Below are 20,860 nucleotides of genomic sequence, written 5' to 3' on the forward strand. Positions count from 1 at the left end.
TCGAGTGAACCACATTTTTGCTACACTAGGTCGATGGTCGTCTCCACAAACATGCTCTGTAAAGTGCAGCGCGCCGCGGACGCAGGCCGATCGGAGCAATGTTATACTATGGGAGACGTCCTCCTGCGCTTGCATGAGACCTGTGGTAGCAATCGAAGACGTGCTGACAGCTGCAAAGCACTTGTATCCCTTCATGCTTGTTGTTTTCTCCGAAGGCGATGTCATCTTTCAGCAGCTGTCCGTGTCTCGGAGCGAGAACCGTGCTACAGTGGTTTCAGGAGCATTATACGAGGGCTGTTCAAAAGTGGGAAAAGTTTCCGTGTGACGCCGCCAGGCGCGCGCCGATCGCGTATATTTTGGTATGTGCGTGCTCGGCAGCTCAGTCGGCATCCATCCGTGACTGTGGGAACGCCTCTGCGCATCTGGTTTTTTCGATATTCGAATTTGAAATGTGCGCTGCAATCGAAAATCCCGCCAGTGGTGAGGTGCGTTCTGTGATACGGTTTTTGTTGGCAAAAAACCTATAACCTATAGAAATTTATCGTGAACTGTGTGAAGAGTACGGATCCAAGGTAATGAGTGAATGTTCCGTCCGCAAATGGTGCATTCGGTTTAAAAATGGCCGAACCAAGGTTCATGATGAAGAGAAGAGTGGACGTCCGAGCATTGTGACTGACGATCTTGCTAAAGTTGATGAAACGAAGCGTGAAAACCGTCGCTTCACAATAACGGAGCTTTCGCTTTCTTTTCCACAAGTTTCACGGACTTTGTTGTTTGAAATTGTCACCCAAAACTAGGCTACCACAAATTTTGAGCATGATGGGTGCGCAAAATGCTTACAGAGCACCATGAAGAACAGCGAATGGGGGCAACATTGACATTTCTGGAGGCCTACCACAAACATGGTGATTCATTACTGGATCGAATCGTAACCAGTGACGAGACTTGGGTGAAACACGTCAATTGCGAGACATAATTACAGCCCATAGAGTGGTGGTACAGAAGGTCTATAAAAAACCAAGAAAATGTTCCTTGTCAGCAAAGAAGTTGATGGCAACAGTGTTTTGGGATAGGCAAGGTGTGCTTCTTATTGATTTTCTCGAACGTGGGGCAACCACAAATTCTGGCCAGTAATGTCAAACTTTGCACAGCCTTAGAAGAGCAGATCAAAACAAACGCCGAGGAAAGCTGACGTCCAAAATTTTGTATCTGCACGACAATCCCCGACCTCACACGGCAAACTGCACTACAGAACTCTTTAATTCATTCAAAAGGGACATTTTCCCTCATCCCCCCAACAGCCCCGATCTTGCACCAAGCGACTTCCACTTGTTTCCCAAGATGAAGAACTGGCTTGCAACGCAGCGCTTTGATGACGACGCGGAACTCCAGGTGGGCGTGACTCACTGGCTGAACTCTCAGGCGGCAGAAATTTACGACGAAGGTCTTTCAAAGCTTGTCCACCGCTGTGATAAGTGCCTCAATGTGTTTGGTGACCTATGTGGAAAAGTAGTATGTCAGTCGCTCTTTCAGACGTTTATAATAAAATATATTTCTTGTTCTTAGTTTTTTTAAATGCCAAAACGTTCCCTACATTCTGAATAGCCTTCGTAGTAAAGTCACGTTGATGTCTCGGCGATCAGATTTGCCTGATGCAAATCCTATGGAACCCATCTGAGTCGCCATCGGGCTCCATCACCGAATACGCAAATCAGCGGTCCGTTATTTACGCAAATTATACAGGGTGTTACAAAAAGGTACGGCCAAACTTTCAGGAAACATTCCTCACACACAAAGAAAGAAAAGATGTTATGTGGACATGTGTCCGGAAACGCTTAATTTCCATGTTAGAGCTCATTTTAGTTTCGTCAGTATGTTCTTCCACCTACGCTCAATGGAGCACGTTATCATGATTTCATACGGGATACTCTACCTGTGCTGCTAGAACATGTGCCTTTACAAGTACGACACAACATGTGGTTCATGCTCGATGGAGCTCCTGCACATTTCAGTCGAAGTGTTCGTACGCTTCTCAACAACAGATTCGGTGACCGATGGATTGGTAGAGGCGGACCAATTCCATGGCCTCCACGCTCTCCTGACCTCAACCCTCTTGACTTTCATTTATGGGGGCATTTGAAAGCTCTTGTCTACGCAACCCCGGTACCAAATGTAGAGACTCTTCGTGCTGGTATTGTGGACGGCTGTGATACAATACGCCAGTCTCTAGGGCTGCATCAGCGCATCAGGGATTCCATGCGACGGAGGGTGGATGCATGTATCCTCGCTAACGGAGGACATTTTGAACATTTCCTCTAACAAAGTGTTTGAAGTCACGCTGGTACGTTCTGTTGTTGTGTGTTTCCATTCCATGATTAATGTGATTTGAAGAGAAGTAATAAAATGAACTCTAACATGGAAAGTAAGCGTTTCCGGACACATGTCCACATAACATATTTTCTTTCTTTGTGTGTGAGGAATGTTTCCTGAAAGTTTGGCCGTACCTTTTTGTAACACCCTGTATAACCTGTACGTAGATATCTAATGCGACATGCCTCCACAAACCTACCAATAAACCGGCGGATCTCTGATACGCAGAACCAGTGATGTATTTCGTTCCAATGACAGAAAAACAATGGAATTAGGTAGGTTGTGGTAATGTTTTGGCCTATCAGTGTTTTCATCGTAAGCAACCTTACACTGTTAGGCGGAGCGTACTTCTATTCGCGAATGGCGCTTTGGTAGAATGATTGTCGGTTGACCTCCTCATTGGCTTTATTTTCTCTGTGTTTTTCGTTGTGATCATTTCGCGTGACATGAGCGGGTGGAAAGTGGAGGAGAAAAGGACGGCCGTACTTCTTCTATACAGAGCTTTACTATACGCGATTCTGAGAGTTAGTGCCAGTCATTATTGGACATTACTCGTTGATGTCACAATGGACAGAATGAGACGAAGCGCGTAGGCGAATTGATACGTAGGCGCTGTGTCTGTCGGTAAATTGAAGAGCGAGCGAGCGAGTCCCCACTCTGTCAACCCACCTACGTCACAAGGCGCTTCCACAGGCTGTTTCACAACATAGTCCCGGCCCTGCCGCGACGCGCACTTTAAATCTGTGGCGGCACCGTGTACAGATACGTCGCGGCTGAGTTTATTTTTAGACAAATGCGTTAAGACCATAAGGAATACAAAAAACGATAGCGTCTTTCGCAACGCAACATTATAGAGTTATTAACATAAAAACGGAAGTCAGGATTCTACTACAAACATAGGACCGAATGGCTGTTCATGTGAATGTAAGTTCCTCTATTACTATTCGTAAAACGAACCCCATATAATGGTTCAAATGGCTCTGAGCACTATGGGACTTAACATCTATGGTCATCAGTCCCCTAGAACTTAGAACTACTTAAACCTAACTAACCTAAGGACATCACACAACACCCAGTCATCACGAGGCAGAGAAAATCCCTGACCCCGCCGGGAATCGAACCCGGGAACCCGGGCGCGGGAAGCGAGAACGCTACCGCACGACCACGAGCTGCGGCCCCTATATAATGCAATCAATATGTAGAATTTAAGGCTTGTTCCTACTTCGTGTTTGTACTAAAAGCTAGAAGTTTTCTTTGAAGGACTGCATTGAAATGTAGCGACGTGGCGCAGTGGCTAGCATAGTGGACTCGCATTCGGGAGGACGACGGTTCAATCCCGCGTCCGGCCATCTTGATTTAGGTTTTCCGTGATTTCCCTAAATCGCTCCAGGCAAATGCCGGGATGGTTCCTTTGACAGGGCACGGCCGACTTCCTTCCCCGTCTTTCCCTAATCCGATGAGCCTGATGACCTCGCTGCCTGGTCTCCTCCCCCAAACAACCCAACCCCAGCCCAACTGCATTGAAACTTAACAATTCTCGCAACACGAAGAGTGTTTAAATCGAAATTTATAATTTTGTGTGTTGTATTAGTCCGATTGGCCCTACTTTTTTATCACTGTCTTCGTAAACATGTCTCAAAAGTATGTGTACAATGTTATGCGTATTGGGTATTTACTCTGTTGTCAGCTGTCAAAAAGATTACATGTGTTTTGGTAGCATCAACGAATACTTGTTTTGTATAAAAATAGATAAGAGAACCTGCATTAAATTTTGTTATAAGAATGGAATAAAGTGTATGAAATTTTTAGAAATATTAAATATTGCTTTTGGTGAATCTGTTACGAGTAAACCAAGGGCATACAACTGGTACAAAAATTTCAGAGCAGACCTTAAAGGACAGCGGTTTTACAAACATGGACGAGATTAAAAATACACAGTTAAGAGACCTATAAACTATCCCGAAGAAACAGTTCGTAAAGTGTTTCGGGAATGGGAAAAAGCACTGGCGTAAGTGTACAACAGTATATGATAAAGAATATTTTGAAGAGGATAACATTGCTGTAGATTAACAAATAAAGTTCTTACCAAAAAATAAATTGCCGCCCTTTGATTGGGACTGGTAATATTATTATAGTTATAGTTCTTTTTGGGTCGCATCTTTAATACACGCTGTAATAACATTAGAGACGAGTGAACGCTCCGCAAATACCTCCTCTTCTTCGTATTCTACACATTTTCTTGCAGTGCTAGACCACTTTCCATCAGCTCCGGATATCGAAGCATATCAGTAAGTATACAAAGTTAACTGACTGACACTGGCAACTAAGATCCCACGAGCAGAAACGACGTATATCACCGCACACCGATCTACACCGTTAGACAGGTAACGGGCAACAGATTTTGGGTGCCCCTGTATGCCGGTGGCAGCGTTCTTTCGGGAAAGGCCACTTCCCCCACCAAAAGCGTTGCTCGCTCTTCAGTTTACAGACAGCGCACGGAGAGCAGGGCGTTGGGCCCTAACTGCTCTCACGCGCCCCTGCCGGATGGGCTGGTCCGGGCGAGCGGCCTTGCCAGCTGTGTCGGCCCCTAGAACTCCCTCCCTTCACTCCGGGCTAATTGCTTAGTTGTGGGAGTGCCTGGATCACGTAACACCCGGTCAAGGTGGCGGTGGCGCTGCCGCCGGTGGGCGAGCGGAGAAAGACGGCCGTTCTCCCACGCCGGAGTTAATAGCCTGAGGAATTATCCGGATTGCCTCATACTCAATGAAAGTGCACCTGCCTCTAGCGCCAGCTGAAAGGAACTGTAACAAATATAGATCTCAAGTAACGATATCCGTGGAAAACACATACCGCTGGTGTCACTGGAAGCACGTAAGCAACCGGGCAGTTACAGACTCCATTAAACGTGAAAGTTAGTTAGTTAGTTACAAGTTTCATAGATCATATGAACGATTCTTTTACCCAAATAAAGTGTAACGAGCGAATTTACAGGCTCTGTATACGTGATTAATATTGACATGCTAGTCGTGGAAACAAACAAGTCAACCTCCTGATGTATACACATCAAAAAAAGTTTTGCATCACCTCGGTTCCGAGAGTTTCGGGTCCTGTACAGGAAATTGGAATAGAAATCAACAAAAAACATAATTTCCGCCCTTTTTATTGCTCACGAAAACCACACATTGCATGTTGTACCACTATACAGCGAGACCTTCAGAGGTGGTGTTCCAGATTGCTGTACACACTGGTACCTCTAATACCCAGTAGCACGTCCTCTTGCATTGATGCATGACTGTATTCGTCGTGTCATACTATCCACAAGTTCATCAAGGCACTGTTGGTCCAGATTGTCCCACTCCTCAACAGTGATTCGGCGTATATCCCTCAGAGTGGTTGGCGGGTCACGTCGTCAATAAACAGCCCTTTTTAATCCATCCCATGCATATTCGATAGGGTTCATGCCTGGAGAACATGCTGGCCACTCTAGTCGAGCGATGTTGTTATCCTGAAGGAAATCATTCACAAGATGTGCACGATGGGGGCGCGAATTGTCGTCCAAGAAGACGAATGCCTCGCCAATACGCTGCCGATATGGTTGCACTATCGGTTGGAGGATGGCATTAACATGTCGTACAGCCGCTACGGCGCCTTCCATGACCACCAGCGGCGTACGTGGGCCCCACATAATGACACCCCAAAACAGCACGGAACCTCCACCTTGCTGCACTCGCTAGACAGTGTGTCTAAGGCGTTCAGCCTGACCGAGTTGCCTCCAAACACGTCTCCGATGATTGTCTGGTTGAAGGCATATGCAACACTCATCGATGAAGAGAACGCGATGCCAATCCTGAGCGCTTCATACGGAATGTTGTTGGGCCCATCTGTACCGCGCTGCATGGTGCCCTGGTTGCGAAGCTGGACCTCGCCGTGGACGTCTGGAGTGAAGTTGTGCATCATGAGGCTACTGCGCACAGTTTGAGCTGTAACACTACGTCCTGTGGCTGTACGAAAAGCGTTATTCAACATGGTGGCGTTGCTGTCAGGGTTCCTCCAAGCCATAATCGGTAGATAGCGGTTCAAAATGGTTCAAATGGCTCTGAGCACTATGGGACTCAACTGCCGAGGTCATTAGTCCCCTAGAACTTAGAACTAGTTAAACCTAACTAACCTAAGGACATCACAAACATCCATGCCCGAGGCAGGATTCGAACCTGCGACCGTAGCGGTCTTGCGGTTCCAGACTGCAGCGCCTTTAACCGCACGGCCACTTCGGCCGGCAGTAGATAGCGGTCATCCACTGCAATAGTAGCCCTTGGGCGATCTGAGTGAGGCATGCCATCGACAGTTCCTATCTCTCTGTATCTCCTCCATGACTGAACAACATCGCTTTGGTTTACTCCGAGACGCCTGGACACTTGGACCCTTGTTGAGAGCCCTTCCCGGCACAAAGTAACAATGCGGACGCTATCGAACTGCGGTATTGGCCGTCTGGGAATGGTTGAACTACAGACAAGACGAGCTGTGTACCTCCTTCCTGGTGGAATGACTGGAACTGATCGGCTGTCGGACCCCCTCCGTCTAATAGACGCTGCTCATGCATGGTTGTTTACATCTTTTGGCGGGTTTAGTGACATCTCTCTGAATAGTCAAAGGGACTGTGTCTGTGATACAATATCCACAGTCAACGTCTATCTTCAGGAGTTCTGGGAACCGGGGTGATGCAAAACTTTTTTTTTTTGATGTGTTATATAAGTAATCAAACTAGCGCCCATTCAGCAGTTAGCAATACACCCTGAGGAAGGCGTCTTGAAATAGTCGCCGAAACATCGGAACTCAATAGCTGACAATGCAGTCCGAAACCCAGAAGAAGTTTATTGACTCGGGCGGTATTGTTCAAACTGCACAATACTTCCACGAAACACATGCTCACTATATTCAGGTGCCGCTGGTACACTGCTGTTGTATTTCGCCAATTTATGCCTTGGCTCGCTAGTAAAACGCTGTCGCCAAGGAGCTATAACGTCATCATGGTGGACTTCGACATCGACAGCCCCCTGCCACAGGCGCGGGAAAGGCTTGCTGCAAACCGTGGGCCCCAGGATACACGGCACTGGCAAGGTGTCCAGCTTAATTGTCCTGGATTTGATTCCTCATCTATGTTAACTCGTTGTATTGCTTTGTCTGCGGTCGATGACGTCTTAGTGCCGCCAATGCTGGTTCCCATATTGTGCTGATCGGAAATCCCATAGCTCTGTTAATTAAGTCGTTAGCTACACTTCGACGACTTCTTTAATGATCGAGTTCCAGTACGTGGAGGGACGAGCATCTCTTCGTGTCCCCGTGTCCTGTATCAAGACAGTGTTCAGCAACAGGAGATATTTGTGGCTGACATAATATGCTATGACGCCCATGTTCATCGCATCTGTTTTTGGCAATGCATCACGTCTGGTCAATGTGAGATTTATCACGAAGGTATGGGATTTTATACATTCCTTGTCTTTTTGGATATAGGTCGTCTTTAATGGAGCCCAGCATCGTTTGCATCTGAAGATCACGAGCAGCTGCTTCGTGGAAATAATTTAAACAATACCATCTGACGCTACGCCTGTGAACAATTTAATCAGTTATGACGCAGGGAAATCCTCAAACGGCTGTATTAACGATAATGGGAAACGTCTTTACGGCTTCCTTGAATACACGATCCATAGTAGCATACAAGGTGTGTGAGAAAAATGAGACTGATTTTTTATCTATCAAAGCTTTTCTTCTAAACAACAATATTGTCCCCTTTGAAGTAGTTTCATTCAGCAGCTATACATCAGAGGGGTCGTTGTTCCCAGTCTTGGTAGCGGCGCTGAAAGGTTTTTATGTTCTCCAGGATCCAAAAATGACGCCCTTTTACGACATTTTTCAATTTCAGGAAAAGAAAAAGTCACAAGGACTCAGATCAGGTGAATAGGGGGGCTGTGGAACAACATGAATTCCTTTTCAGGTCAAAAATTCCGTGATGGAAGTGGCCGTGTGTCATGGGGTATTGCCATGATGCAGCATCCACTTGTCTGCAGTGTGCAAATCTTTGGTTAAAATTTGATGTACAGTGAAAATGTTTAGCGGGTTATCCACCATCCTTATTGTTAAACGTCGATCTGACCTCACAAGAGCACACACACGTTTTTCTTCTTTTTTTTTTTTTTTAATTTGGAGGTCTCTCTGAGCGAGGTTGATCTTCAACGTGTTCTCGGCCTTCCGGAAATGATTGATGCCAGCGAAAAAGTTGCGCTCTTAATACGGAATGTTCTCCATAGGCCTGTTTCAACTTTTCAGAGGTCACACCCGCGGATTCCCCAAGTTTAACACAAAACCTGATGGCATAACGTTGCTCTAAATTCCGCTGTTCCATTTTCGTAAAACATAACGAAACTACAGCTTGACTTATGGCGGTCATAGAATCACGTGATGGATGTACGGAGTTGAAATTCGAACTGAGCATCTGGAAGGGATGAACACATCGGTCTACAAAAGTAGAACAACACAGTGTTGCCAGATCGCTCGCAGTATTGTCAGTTTGCTTCTTTTCCCACACACATAGAACGGCTGTGTTTAACACCTTTCTACAGCTTACAAATAGTGCTGTTGATAACTAAGCAAACAAGCTACACTGCAACGCAAGAATGGTCCTACTCGTTTTACAATCGTACAGCGTTGTGACAGATCTTTATGAGGAATGACATGAAATGTATAATTCAATTGTGCTTATAGAAAACGGCGTGTTAGAGCAAGAGAAAGATCATGTTTACAATTGTTCCAAACACGGATATAACCCTGCAAGAAGGCTTAGTGCACTGTGAATGATAGGAAATCTGCATATCCTTGGCCTACGTGTTCACACTGACACACGTTCTCTCAAATACATCTTTCGACTCTACCTATAACAATTCGTAGGGTGCACCAAAAACATCGACAACGCTTCGTATGTTGCGCAAACCTGTCATTTTTCAGGAGGGGAGCCCTGTCTGGAAACAAAGTTTCGGTACTGTGGGACGTCAGAATTTGAGAATTGTGACGCCAAAGCTCCTTCAGACTTTTTTTCATGTCCTAATTAATTATGCGTCCGCCCCTCGTGGTCTCGCGGTAGCGTTCTTGCTTCCTGAGCACGGGGTCCCGGGTTCGATTTTCCGGCGGGGTCAGGGATTTTTCCTGCCTCGAGATGACTGGGTGTTGTTGTGTCGTCGTCATCATCATCATTCATCCCCATTACGGTCGGAGGAAGGCAACGGCAAACCACCTCCATTAGGACCTTGCCTAGTAAGGCGGTACGGGTCTCCCGCATCGTTCCCCTATGCTCTGTAAAGAAGCATGGGACTTCATTTCCATTTATTTTCAATTAATTATGCAGCCCGTTAGCAACCAGTGTGACGTGGGCACACGGACTGTGCGTAGCAAACAGTATTGCTTCGCATGCGTAGCGTCTACCTATAGGCCTACACTGATAGGCCAAAACATTAAAAACATTACGACCACTGCCTACAGCGAGATTAAATGCGTCCTGGTGGCGCCGTGGGTACCCCATGCGGCAAGGAACGTGTTTAAGCGGAGCAGGGACGACTGAGGATTAATTCTACCTGCGATATGGGCCACAAGCGGGGAAATGCACTGACGTAAGTGACCTGGACGAATAGCTGATCGTTATGGGCCGGCGCCTGCGATCGAGCTTCTTGGAAATGGCGAAGCCGGTCAGCTGTTCACATGCTGTTGGCGTATCTATAGAAAGGGTGGGGAAAACACTGGAAGGCGACAAGTTGTTGGAGGTCCACAACTCATCGCAGAATGTGGAGGGCGGAGGTTCGCCCTGTTAGTGACCCATGTTGGCCAACGCTGCTACGGATCAGGGACGCAAGAGGTGGTGTGGCACTGTTCGGGTGCTACACCCAGATGCGTCAGCAACCAGTGATATCTGGAAAGCCAGTCTATTGTCAGGATGAATACACAGAATAATGTAGCTGATTTGTAGCGTCATGCACCACATGAGCTTCAAGTGTGCGCCGGGAAGAACACTTGAAGCGTTTCGTCAGCGAGTCGTGATGCTGGTGCTGCAGGTCAGGGACTGACGGCCGAAGCGATGGCGTCCGAGCCTCAGCGGGGGAGATGAAGGCGTTGTACGTTACCGAACGTTTTGCAGTTCAGGGCGTTCTATATCTCAGTGTTCTCGTGGACGATCCATCATGCGCTTAGGTGAGTAGAGCCGATTGTGCTGTCCACAATGACGGATGTCGTGAAGGACAGGCCCTAGTTACCCATCACGGAACGACAAAGATTATAGCAGATGCTCACGGAATGGCCAAAGGGGTGTGGACGCACCACGCCAGGATGGTGTGGGGATGACAGCTTGCAGATCATGCACGAATGATCATCAGTAGTGGAGGCCTGGCAGCAAACCAGTCCTCTCCTCATCCACGATGTCAGAATAAACTGCAACGCAGACCACGACTGTCGCTTGCTTCGAAATCAGGAAGCAAGCAGCAGACAGGTCATAATTGATCAGCTTGGCATAAATTAGCTGAAAATAGACTGTCATTCTCTCTGGCACTTCTGACATGGACAGGTTGGTGGTATGACTGAGTGTGTCCATAAGCCCTGAAAGCCTGGTTGTTTAAGCAGCAGGGCACGCCCCTATGATGTGGTGGCCGTAATTGGATGAGAGAATTTCTCTCGGCTTATTGGACTCGTCAGCATTAAATGTTCAAATGTGTGTCAAATCTTATAGGACAACTGCTGAGGTCATCAGTCCCTAAGCTTACACACTACTTAATCTAAATTATCCTAAGGACAAACACACACACCCATGCCCGAGGGAGGACTCGAACCTCCGCCGGGATCAGCCGCACAGTCCATGACTGCAGCGCCTCAGACCGCTCGGCTAAACCCGCGCGGCTCGTCAGCATCACGTGCATCATTGTGGTAGCTCAATAACTATTCTTGGTTGTCAAGTTCGAGTCTTTTTTCAATGTTTAATTATCACAGTGGCGCTCTGGTGCTTGAAGCTACGGAAGGTCATTTCATACTGCCCTATTATGATGTACTGTGGTGCCTGCTCTTTCGCTTCTCTTGCTCAGAGGTTGCGTGGCAATGCTCGAGTAGTCCTTGGCTTTCTGCTGTACTGGTGGTACACCATATTGACATATTGATTGACACACCAATTCCGAGCTGCGTGCTGGGCTCTGAGCTCGCTCAGTGAAAGCTTCAAAACATTAGGCATTCGCACTGTAGTCGTTCTCGCGTGCAAAGGCAGCAGACAAACCCACGTGTTCCCATACTGACTCAGCGGCATCGTCAGTTATGATTTCAGTGGGAACCAGATCGTCGAGATTGGAGTACAGACCAATGGAAATATGTCGCCTGATTAGGTGAAGCACGTTTCTTCTACACCAGGTCCATTGCCAAGTGTGGATATGTCATGATCCAGTTGAGCGTCTGCATGAAGACCAGTGGGCTCATGTTCATGCTGTGTACAACATTGACTGGGCTTCCATGGCACCTGTGATAAAAACTGGAGACACCACGAGAGCTGTGGAGTGCGTGGGCATTACTGCAGAGACCAGCGTCGCTTACTGCATGATGTATTCCTGGACAGTGGTAACATATCCCAGCAGGATAAATGTCCGCGTCACAGGTCCAGAATCGTGCTATAGTAGTTTAAGGAGCATGATAGTAAAACTCATGTTCATGTCCAGGCTACCAAATTCGCCTTACCCGAACCCACTGAAGCACCTATGGGGCGCTTTCAGGCGCCAGCTCTCTGTTCACAAACTACCAGCCCGTAGATTACGTTTATTACACGACCCCTGAGTAGACATTCGGTGCCACACAGCTCCGGAAAGTCACCAAGGACTTCTTGCATTCATGCCATGCAGAATCACTGCTGCATTGCATTCCAAAGGTTGACCTACGAACTAATAAGGAGGTGGTCATAATGTTTGGACTCGTTAGGGTATTTGGTATTTAATACAAGTGCGATGTACTTGAGGACAATATTATGGAAATGGAAGAGGATGTAGATGAAGATGAAATGGGAGATACGATACTGCGTGAAGAGTTTGACAGAGCACTGAAAGACCTGAGTCGAAACAAGGCCCCGGGAGTAGACAACATTCCATTAGAACTACTGACGGCCTTGGGAGAACCAGTCCTGACAAAACTCTACCATCTGGTGAGCAAGATGTATGAGACAGGCGAAATACCCCCAGACTTCAAGAAGAATATAATAATTCTAATCCCAAAGAAAGAAGGTGTTGGCAGATGTGAAAATTACCGAACTATCAGTTTAATAAGTCACAGCTGCAAAATACTAACGCGAATTCTTTACAGACGAATGGAAAAACTGGAAGAAGCCGACCTCGGGGAAGATCAGTTTGGATTCCGTAGAAATGTCGGAACACGTGAGGCAATACTGACCCTACGACTTATCTTAGAAGAAAGATTAACGAATGGCAAACCTACGTTTCTAACATTTGTAGACTTAGAGAAAGCTATTGACAATGTTGACTGGAATACTCTCTTTCAAATTCTAAAGGTGGCAGGGGTAAAATACAGGGAGCGAAAGGCTATTTATAATTTGTACAGAAACTAGATGGCAGTTATAAGAGTCGAGGGACATGAAAGGGAAGCAGTGGTTGGGAAAGGAGTGAAACAGTGTTGTAGCCTCTCCCCGATGTTATTAAATCTGTATATTGAGCAAGCAGTAAAGGAAACAAAAGAAAAAATCGGAGTAGGTATTAAAATCCATGGAGAAGAAATAAAAACTTTGAGGTTCGCCGATGACATTGTAATTCTGTCAGAGTCAGCAAAGGACTTGGAAGAGCAGTTGAACGGAATGGACAGTGTCTTGAAAGGAGGATATAAGATGAACATCAACAAAAGCAAAACGAGGATAATAGAATGCAGTCGAATTAAGTCGGGTGGTGCTGAGGGAATTAGATTAGGAAATGAGACTCTTAAAGTGGTAAAGGAGTTTTACTATTTGGGGAGCAAAATAACTGACGATGGTCGAAGTAGAGAGGATATAAAATGTAGACTAGCAATGGCAAGGGAAGCGTTTCTGAAGAAGAGAAATTTGTGAACATCGAGGATAGATTTAAGTGTCAGGAAGTCGTTTCTGAAAGTATTTGTATGGACTGTAGCCATGTATGGAAGTGAAACATGGACGATAATTAGTTTGGACAAGAAGAGAATAGAAGCTTTCGAAATGTGGTGCTACAGAAGAATGCTGAAGATTAGATGGGTAGATCACGTAATGAGGAGGTACTGAACAGAATTGGGGAGAGGAGGAATTTGTGGCACAACTTGAGTAAAAGACGGGATCGGTTGATAGGACACGTTCTGAGGCATCAAAGGATCACCAATTTAGTATTGAAGGGAAGAGTGGAGGGTAAAAATCGTAGAGGGATACGAAGAACTGAATCCATTGAGCAGATTCAGAAGGATGTAGGTTGCAGTAGTTACTCGGAGATGAAGAAGCTTGCACAGTATAAAGTACCATGGAGAGCTGCATCAAACCAGTGTCAGGACTGAAGACCACAACAACAACAACATTTAGTAAACGTGAGTGTGTGCAGCAGGAGATCACTAGCTAGCGGATTTTTCCAATTGTTCACTGTCATTTCCCACCAAAACATACATTCCATAGCTAAAGTTTACATGCCAAATAGTCTGCAAGCAGCAGTGTAGTTGAGCTAGTGTTTTGTCCACGTCCTCCTCGCCCACCGACAAGAGACGTTATGTCGGCGGTCTCGCTGATGTGTACTGTGTGTGCACAGCCGACGACGGGAGCGGCCGGAGGCGGCTACTACTACAACCCCCCGGTGGCGGCTCCAGCGGCCGTTGCCACCGGTTTCTTCCCGCAGCACGTGCCCGCCTTCACGCTCACACAGGTTAGCAGGTCGGCCATCTGCACGCTCGTCAACACGTCCATGTCGGAAGGTGAGTCACATAGCATAGCACAATCTTTGCAGTTTAATTATGTTACCGTTACCTTGCACGATCAAACTAGACATTTGGGTTAATCGTAAAATGTAGGCTTTCACGGCCGGTGTTGTCTTCAGTTGAAACTTCCGGGCTTCCAGTCAAAAGCCAGCTAAATGGTACCGCTATGTTGATGACACATTTGTAGTGTGGACTCATGGTGAAGAAGATGGTTCAAATGACTCTGAGCACTATGGGACTTAATATCTGAGGTCATCAGTCCCCTAGAACTTAGAACTATTTAAACCTAACTAACCTAAGGACATCACACAAATCCATGCCCAAGGCAGGATTCGAACCTGCGACCGTAGCGGTGGCGCGGTTCCAGACTGAAGCGCCTAGAACCGATCGGCTACACCTTCCGGCGGTGAAGAAGAGCTGGATGTCTTTTTGGTGCATCTGAACAGTATTAACCCGAAGATACAGTTTACGATGGACAAAGAGAGCAACGGTCAACTTCATTTTCCTGTATGTGTCGGTAATTAAAGGGGTGGATGGGACACTGGGCCACAAGGTACATAGAAAGAACACTCACACGGATCGATACCCCCACAAGGAATTAAACCATTATCCTAGGCAAAAAAGAGGGTTAATGAAAACCTTGGTGGACAGAGCCAACAAAATCTGCGAGCCGGCTTACTTACAAGATGAACTGAATCACCTACGGTCAGTCTTCATGAAAAACGGATATACGAGCAAGGAAATTGATCGAGCCCTCCATGAAAGAAGAAAAGAAGCCAGAAGTCCAGAGCAACAACGGTCACCTACTGGAAAAGTTTTCCTACCGTTCATTAATAAAGTCACGGACCGTATGGGGAAAGTTCTGGCCAAGTATGGGATCGAAACAATCTTCAGACCCACCAAGAAGATTAAGGAATATTTAAGAACTGCAAAAGATGCCCGTCACCCCCTAGCAACAACTGGGGTATACTAAATTCCATGCAGTTGTGGACAAGTATATACTGGAACAACGAAAAGAAGCGTAAACATCCGCTTAGCCGAACATAAAAGAAACTGTCGCTTAGGACAAATCGAAAAATCGGCAGTAGCTGAGCACGTTTTTCGATATGGGAACCATGAAGTTAAATTTAATGAGACAAGCGTTCTAGCACGAACATCCCATTATCATGCGCGCATGTATAGAGAAGCAATAGAGAGTCACAAACACCATAATAATTATAATAGAAAAGAGGAAGTTTTAAAGTTTGATAAAATATGAATGTCGACGTTACGCCAGTAGAATGATAATCGATTACTCTTAATCGAAAATAGTGACGCCTTCCAAAGATAGGCATATCGTCGGCATCACGTGACGAATGGTGGTGGCCTCTATGCGCTCTATAAATGCGAGAGTACCTGGAGCCTCAGTAGCAGTAGCTGGACGACCTCAGAAGATGTCTCCCGCAGATGGAGACGAAACGTCAGGTGGAGATTTTATACATCGACCACGGCCTCTCAGCCCGGAAGTTTCAACTGAAGATTTGGTTCAGTGTTCATCTGCTCGTATAGAGTAATACGCAGCGCGCTAGCTTGCCAAACAGGAAGGTGAACCCGGAACGAATTCGTCGGCGGATTAACGACAGTGGCTGGTACACAGGCCAGCTTGAGCGTAGTTTTTAGGTGATTTTCAACTTTCGTTTAGGCTAATGCTGGGTTGGTCCCCAAGTTCCGCCTCAGAAAATACGAAACAGAAACAGTTAAAATATACCACAGTGAACAAAGTTAACACAATCCATAAATGGGTGGTGCACCACACTCCCCTCTCTTGGGTAACTTACGACTGCGACGATAGGAAGGGCATCCGGCCGCAAAAGTAAATAAAAATAAAATTTTCACATCTTTGATTACAGAGGTCCCCGTACTAGACAGGATTAACGCTAAGAAGAACTGGACTGATCTTCGATCAGTTTCTACTTTTTAACTCGTACAGTTATCTGTAAGAATCAGCATGGGTTCTGCTGGCAACAAACTCGTGGAACTCTGTTCGTCTGTTGCTCACAAGACCCGGAAGACAGCACATATCGCCACCCAGGCTGATGCCGAATTGCCTGAGTTGTGATAGGCGTTAGACACAAATCTAAAGTATAATCAACAACTACGAGCGCGCGGAGTATCATATCAACTTTGTCACTGGTTTCAAAAAATTCCCAGTGAAACACTTCAAGAAGAAAAAGAGAAAAAAAAGAGGACACACGACGAAGAAATTATCAGAATGGGACGGAAATTGGATTATTTATTCAAGAGAAAGAGCTTCACAGATTGAGCAAGTCAGTATCGCGTTGGTCCACCTCAGGCCCCTATGAAAGCAGTTATTCAGCTTGACATCGATTGACAGAGTTGTTGGATGTCTTTCTGAGGGATATCGTGGCAAATTCTGTCCAACTGGCGCGTTGGATCGTCAAAATCCCGAGCAGACCTTTTCAATTGTGGAAAGGTCCGGCGACCTTGCTGGCCCAAGTCGGGTTCAGCAAGCCCGAAAGACAAGGAACAGAAACTCTCGCCATGCATGGATGGGCATTATTTTGCTGAAGTGTAAGCCCAGGATGGTTTTTCCGTGAAGGGCAACGAAATGGTGCGCTGTGCTGTAAGGCTGTCGCCGATGATAACCAAAGCGCTCTTGCTATGAAAAGAAATGGCACTCCGGATCATCATTACTGGTTGTCGGACTATGTGGCAGGTGACAGTCAAGTTAGTATCCCACCGCTGTCCAGGAGTCTCCAGACCCCTATTCGCCCTGACTCTCATTGACTGGACTAGAACGATCAGTGATGAGCCCCACTTTGAACTGAGCCCCGACGACCAGCGAGGATGTGCCTGGAGATACTCCGAACAACAGTGGGACACCAACCTGAATATCGCCCGACATATGGCTCGAAAACCAGCAGTGATGGTCTGGGATGCCATTTAACTTCATAGCAGGATCCTTTGGTTGTCATCTGCGGCACCGTTTTCTGTACAGCCCAGAGGTCCGTCGATGACATTCATGACAGGCTACCCTGGGCTCACATTCCAGAAGGTAATGCCCGCCCGCACATATCGAGAGTTCTGCTTGTCTTCGCGCTTGCCAGACGCTACCTTGGCCAGCTTGTTGCCGGATATCTCCCCAGTTGATAACGTTTGGAGCATTACAGGCAGCGCCCTCCAACCAGTTCGGGATTTTGACAGAATGTTGCATGATATTCCCCGAAGGATATCAAACATCTCTATCTATCACTGCCAAGCCGAATATCTGCTTTTACAAGAGCCAGAGATAGACTAACGCGTAATTGACATGCTCAGTTCGTAAAACGTGAATAAATCGTCCAATTTTTCTGTAACTGTAATCATGTGATCATGTACATCATAGCTACTGATTTCTGTCCCATTCGGCTAATTCCTTCTTGTTGCGTAATTTTTTTGGATTAACGCATATAGTTTTTTAAAGGAGACCAGTACTCTGGTGTAAAAGTACTTCCGCGGGTACCCCGAGAGGAGTGACACAGGTCCAATATATATACCTAGTGGATAACATCGGAAACTACATTGCGCTCTTGCCGGATGACAATGTTTTCAAAAAAGTCGCAAGGCAAGGAAACTCTAGAGGAATGCAGCAACAGGCCCATTTCACGATCAGGTTTGTCTGAGCAGACCATGTTTGCAACTACCGTATTCAGTTTGCAATCATACCTTCCAACCACAATGCAGCTTTCTCAGAGTCTTCAGTAGTACACGAGCGCAGAGTATTCTGAGGCCATGGCCAAATTAAGTAAATTTCCTTATAACACAATTATTCCGACTAGTGCAATATTTCGAACGTATAAAAAGAAAGAGACCAGTACAGAGAAGATGGACGAAAGAGTGACTTCTAAAAAGTGCAACGCTCTCTTATATTCCATATTTTGAAGGAGCTAAAAAGTGTAAAAGAGGACTGATTTAAGTGCTTAGAACGAAGTAACAGGATGAGTTATGAGGAAACGTACATGCTTTGAGGGGTGGCAATATTAGTGATAGTATACAAAAAAACTCCATACGGACATATGCCATATTCCGAATGGTTTCCGAGATGGGACACTTTCAGTGTCAGTTTTGTACGGTTTTCTTGAATAACTCGAAAATAGTGGCCTCAAGTGAAAAGGTATCGCAGAGCAAAATTAAACTAAATTAAATTTCCTGAAAAAGATGTTCTATTCATTTTTTCCTACGATTAATAGTTAGCGCGAAGTGAGCGAGATGATACCGAAAATCTAAAGCTACGCCCATGCGTTTTAGCTTAATTAGTTTTTAAAGGCCAGTTTGAGGTAGTTTCCCGACTTGATTGATCACAAGTGCCCTATATCAAACTGTGCGTCTCGAATTCTTCTGCACTATTGTGGTACGTTGTAAACAACGACAATGTACTGAACAATACAGAAAATAAATAACAATGTACATTAAACGTGTTCTATCTTGGAAACCATTCGGTATAGGGCTTATGTCCAATGAAGTTTATTGTTCAGTAACATCAATACTATCACCCCTCAAAGCAAGTACTTTTTCTCATGCCTCACCCAGTATAAAGAGAAATGACACTGTAATGAGAAAATCGACAAGTGCTTATGAAAAACTTATAATAGCACTTAGGCACTTGGGGAACTGGCAGAAGCTATGCTGATGGGTAATTTTCTACCGTAATATCACGTTCATCGTTGAGCCGCATCATTCCGGAAACATGTCGTACTGTACATGAAGTACTAAACCACTACATCTGGTTTGCACATTTAGTCTGCGTCAGCTCAAGCACCGCCAAGCTTCACACAGGTCGAACACGAACAGTAACACACAAGAATTTTTCAGTTGGTGATTCAATCACAAGCAACGATTTGCACGCACAAACACTGTCTGTACAGACAAGTCGGTGAAAATATCCAAGCGTATAAAGGACCCTTAAGATCTACACAGGGTCGACGCTTGATGCAGGGTTTGGCACTCGACCCTCAACATAAATATATGCAAGGTATCGTGCGTTAATACACGGAGAGTCCCTTCGTTTGATCACCGTGCAGCCGAATAGTCACTAAAAACAGTCGCATCCATTAAATACCTGGGCGTACGTGTACGAAGCGATTTAAATTTACTACAACTTTTATGTAGTAGGAAATGCAGATTCCAGAGACAGATCCATTGAAAGAATGCCCAGAACACGTAGTCCACCCTCGAATGAGGTAACTTACAAAATAATCATTGACCGATACTTGAATTTGCTCCTCTGGATGGGATCCTTGGCAGTTATGAATGATAGAGGAAGTACGAACAAGGGAAGTGCGTTGCGTCACAACTCCGTGTAATGACCTTTATGGCGCCGAGCAGATAGTCTTCCAAATCCAGTGGCAGACTTTACAAGGGAAGTGTTATGCATCAAAGAGTGGTTTATTGTTGAAATTAAGAGAAAGTGCGTTCGTAGAAGAGTCAACCTGCATTTTGATTCCTCCTACAAGTATCTCATCAAGAGAACACGAAACTAAAACTTGAGAGATTCGAGCTTGCGTAGAGACTTATTGTACACCTATTCATCGACGTTTAGCAGAAGCAACTCATAATGAATTGCGCAACCTAACTTCGTTGTACCATTCACAGCATAATATTCCGAATATTTAACTTCCGTAACTATTTCCATTGATGTAAATCGTCTTGCAAATTAAAACAAAACACATAGAGATTGAAGAGTTCAGAGTTCAGTGATCCTCGGCCCTTTCTCATATGGGACAATGAAATGACCAATAAAGAGAAAAACTGTCAGAGGCCAAGTGCTGTCAGACACACAAGTTCATGGGCGAAACATTCATTGCTGACGCCTATCCTATTCTAACGCACGACGGTCTGCTTCGATGATCTAGATATAAGACTAAAAACACAGGAGTCTTCGCAAATCTTTGTCCTTCCTCTTGGATATTAAATGACTCGAAGGACTCATCCTTGTTCTGTGCGTGCTAGTGCACCGTATGCAATGATCTAATCGTTGACGGGACATTGGGCCTCATTTCCCTTCCTTCCTTTTTAATACAGGAGCAGCCTCCTCCAACAACCAGAACGCTACACAGCTGTTCACATATAATACATGAAAATAACAGAGTTTTGAATATCGTGGAACACAAGAAAAAACTATGCATCGAACTCTAAAACGAAGAAATACATCCACGGTAACAATCGAAGTAGACATCGATATGAAATGAAGACCATTAAAGTGCGACTACAGAACGCAATATTTCTTTCCGCCAGCTTGTCTGCTTCCAGTAAACGCAGTTTTCTCATCGCATGGCACTTTTACGTACGCGTCAAGATGACGCACGTTCTCGGAGTGCAGGAAGTCTGCGGTTTTACCTTATTTGGAGCTGACACAACCAAGTCGTTTAACTGCTGCATTGTTTCTTGCACTCAGGAGCTAGGTAGGACTGAATAGAGTAAAAAAGGAAAAAAATACTCTCTTAACGTTGCTACAGAATCCTGACTCGTATCA

The 20,860-nt window shown here is 45.6% G+C and overlaps 2 protein-coding genes across 2 annotated transcripts in view; one reads left to right on the forward strand and one right to left on the reverse strand.

The window, feature by feature from the left end:
• LOC126204276 (uncharacterized) overlaps positions 1 to 20,860 on the reverse strand; it is a 681,498-nt gene that overhangs the window by 292,321 nt on the left and 368,317 nt on the right. The window lies entirely within an intron of this gene.
• The window catches only part of LOC126202875 (superoxide dismutase [Cu-Zn]-like), a 151,901-nt gene that overhangs the window by 110,980 nt on the left and 20,061 nt on the right, over positions 1 to 20,860 (forward strand). Inside the window, exon 3 of the mRNA XM_049936915.1 lies at positions 14,184 to 14,346. Coding sequence (XP_049792872.1) covers positions 14,184 to 14,346 — 163 coding nt within the window. The remainder of the gene's footprint in view (positions 1 to 14,183; positions 14,347 to 20,860) is intronic.

Source organism: Schistocerca nitens, chromosome 9 (genome assembly GCF_023898315.1).
Source record: "Schistocerca nitens isolate TAMUIC-IGC-003100 chromosome 9, iqSchNite1.1, whole genome shotgun sequence".
Classification (NCBI taxonomy): Eukaryota; Metazoa; Arthropoda; class Insecta; order Orthoptera; family Acrididae; genus Schistocerca; species Schistocerca nitens.